This window comes from Chlorella variabilis, assembly GCF_000147415.1.
Source record: "Chlorella variabilis unplaced genomic scaffold CHLNCscaffold_12, whole genome shotgun sequence".
Lineage (NCBI taxonomy): Eukaryota > Viridiplantae > Chlorophyta > Trebouxiophyceae > Chlorellales > Chlorellaceae > Chlorella > Chlorella variabilis.
The window spans coordinates 776,660-778,852 of record NW_005435076.1 but is presented as its reverse complement, the minus strand read 5'-3'; the positions used below and the strand labels follow the sequence as shown (position 1 = coordinate 778,852).

The following is a 2,193-nucleotide window of genomic DNA, read 5'->3' as shown; positions in this document are numbered from 1 at the left end:
ATCACCCACTCTCCCGCCTCCCCTCACCCCCCGACACCCCACAACCCAACCACCATGTCTGGCCGCGGCAAGGGCAAGACCTCCGGCAAGAAGGCCGTGAGCAAGAGCTCCAAGGCGGGCCTGCAGTTCCCCGTGGGCCGCATCGCCCGCTACCTGAAGAAGGGGCGGTACGCCGAGCGCATCGGTGCCGGCGCCCCCGTACCTGGCCGCCGTGCTGGAGTACCTGGCGGCTGAGGTGCTGGAGCTGGCTGGCAACGCCGCCCGCGACAACAAGAAGACCCGCATCATCCCCCGCCACATCCAGCTGGCTGTGCGCAACGATGAGGAGCTGAGCAAGCTGCTGGCGGGCGTGACCATCGCCGAGGGCGGCGTGCTGCCCAACATCCACTCCGTGCTGCTGCCCAAGAAGAGCGGCAAGAAGGCCGAGGCCTGAAGCGCCTGAGCTGCCCTTCCCTCGCAAACAAACCAACTGGTGTTATTCAACACCTCCTCACTTGGAAACTGCTCGCTGCCTTGCCGTTTGTGTTGTGCCTCTCTGTGTTGGTGGGGCAGGGCTGCCTTGGCGGGTGTGGGGGCGCACACTCAGCCAGCCAGGGCACAGCAGGAGGGCAGGAAGGCCAGGGGGACATGCACCACCGAACAAAGGCAAACTGCCCAGCGCCAGCCACAAACAAGGCAGCAAAGAGCACCGCCCGACCCACTGCCTGCTGGTCCCTGTCCGCCTGGCTGTGCCTCGCTGGCTGCCTTGTGTGTGTGTGTGCCTGTTCGGGTGGGTCTGCCTCACTTGCTGCCAGGCTTGGGGAGGGGAAGAGGCACACCCAACCACGCCACCCCAGAGCGCACCCCACAGAGGCAGGCCATGCCACCTTGAGGCAGGCAGGCAAAAAGGGCAGCAGCAGAAGGCAGCCAGGCCCCCCACACCTACCAGCCGTAACCCCTCTTCCCGACATTGTAACATGCAAGACTTTTTCCGAGTGGGTGGGTGGTGTTGAATAACACCAGTTTGTTGTTTTTGTGGGTTGCTTTTGAAGGCCTGGGGGCTGGGGCCGCTTACGCGCCGAAGCCATACAGGGTGCGGCCCTGGCGCTTGAGGGCGTACACCACGTCAAAGGCGGTGACGGTCTTGCGGCGGGCGTGCTCGGTGTAGGTCACCGCGTCGCGCACCACGTTCTCAAGGAACACCTTGAGCACGCCGCGGGTCTCCTCGTAGATCAGGCCGCTGATGCGCTTGACGCCGCCACGGCGGGCCAGGCGGCGGATGGCGGGCTTGGTGATGCCCTGGATGTTGTCGCGCAGCACCTTGCGGTGGCGCTTGGCGCCGCCCTTGCCGAGGCCCTTGCCGCCCTTGCCGCGTCCAGACATGGTTGCTTAGTGGTTGGTGGTTGTGGGGGGGGAGTGGTGTGTGTTGAGTGAGCATACAGGCTGGGAAGGCCGTCTTATAGCAGCTGTCAGCAGCAGCGCGAGGCCTTAGGCAGCAACCGATCCAGGGGCAGCTGCTCAACCCCCGACACGGGGAAGGATCTGTCCAGTCAACAATGGCGCTGACGATGCAGGTCCCCACACCGGTGCCCCCTCTGGCCGGGCTCCAGACATCCTGTGAAACACAAACGAACAAAGCACGAGCCTGCTGTGTGCTTGGCCCAGATACCGGCTCCACCTACAAGAGCCCCGTCGCCGGCCGTTCACCCACCTCCCCAACCCTCCCAACCACCCAGTCCAGCACCATGGCCCGCACCAAGCAGACCGCCCGCAAGTCCACCGGCGGCAAGGCGCCCCGCAAGCAGCTGGCCACCAAGGCTGCCCGCAAGTCCGCCCCCGCCACGGGCGGCGTGAAGAAGCCCCATCGCTACAGGCCCGGCACCGTCGCTCTGCGCGAGATCCGCAAGTACCAGAAGTCCACCGAGCTGCTGATCCGCAAGCTGCCCTTCCAGCGCCTGGTCCGTGAGATTGCCCAGGACTTCAAGACCGACCTGCGCTTCCAGTCCAGCGCCGTGCTGGCGCTGCAGGAGGCCGCCGAGGCCTACCTGGTGGGCCTGTTTGAGGACACCAACCTGTGCGCCATCCACGCCAAGCGCGTCACCATCATGCCCAAGGACATCCAGCTGGCCCGCCGCATCCGTGGCGAGCGTGCTTGAGCGGCGCCCCCTCTGGCTGACGAGTCTCACCCCTCACCACCAAAAAAAACAAACTGGT

The 2,193-nt window shown here is 65.4% G+C and overlaps 3 protein-coding genes across 3 annotated transcripts; 2 read left to right on the top strand and 1 right to left on the bottom strand.

Moving 5' to 3' along the window:
- Positions 1–54: 54 nt before the first annotated feature.
- Positions 55–433, top strand: CHLNCDRAFT_52799 (hypothetical protein; the record flags this gene model as incomplete). The annotated part of the gene is made up of 2 exons (XM_005847067.1): positions 55–198; positions 236–433. The coding sequence occupies 2 exons, from the start codon at positions 55–57 to the stop codon at positions 431–433; spliced, it is 342 nt and encodes a 113-aa protein (XP_005847129.1).
- Positions 434–1,050: 617 nt separating this feature from the next.
- On the bottom strand, positions 1,051–1,362 carry CHLNCDRAFT_48891 (hypothetical protein; the record flags this gene model as incomplete). Its single annotated transcript, XM_005846876.1, has 1 exon — positions 1,051–1,362. The coding sequence occupies one exon, from the start codon at positions 1,360–1,362 to the stop codon at positions 1,051–1,053; it is 312 nt and encodes a 103-aa protein (XP_005846938.1).
- A 362-nt stretch (positions 1,363–1,724) lies between these two features.
- Positions 1,725–2,135, top strand: CHLNCDRAFT_24354 (hypothetical protein; the record flags this gene model as incomplete). Its single annotated transcript, XM_005847066.1, has 1 exon — positions 1,725–2,135. The coding sequence occupies one exon, from the start codon at positions 1,725–1,727 to the stop codon at positions 2,133–2,135; it is 411 nt and encodes a 136-aa protein (XP_005847128.1).
- Between the last annotated feature and the right edge of the window lie 58 nt (positions 2,136–2,193).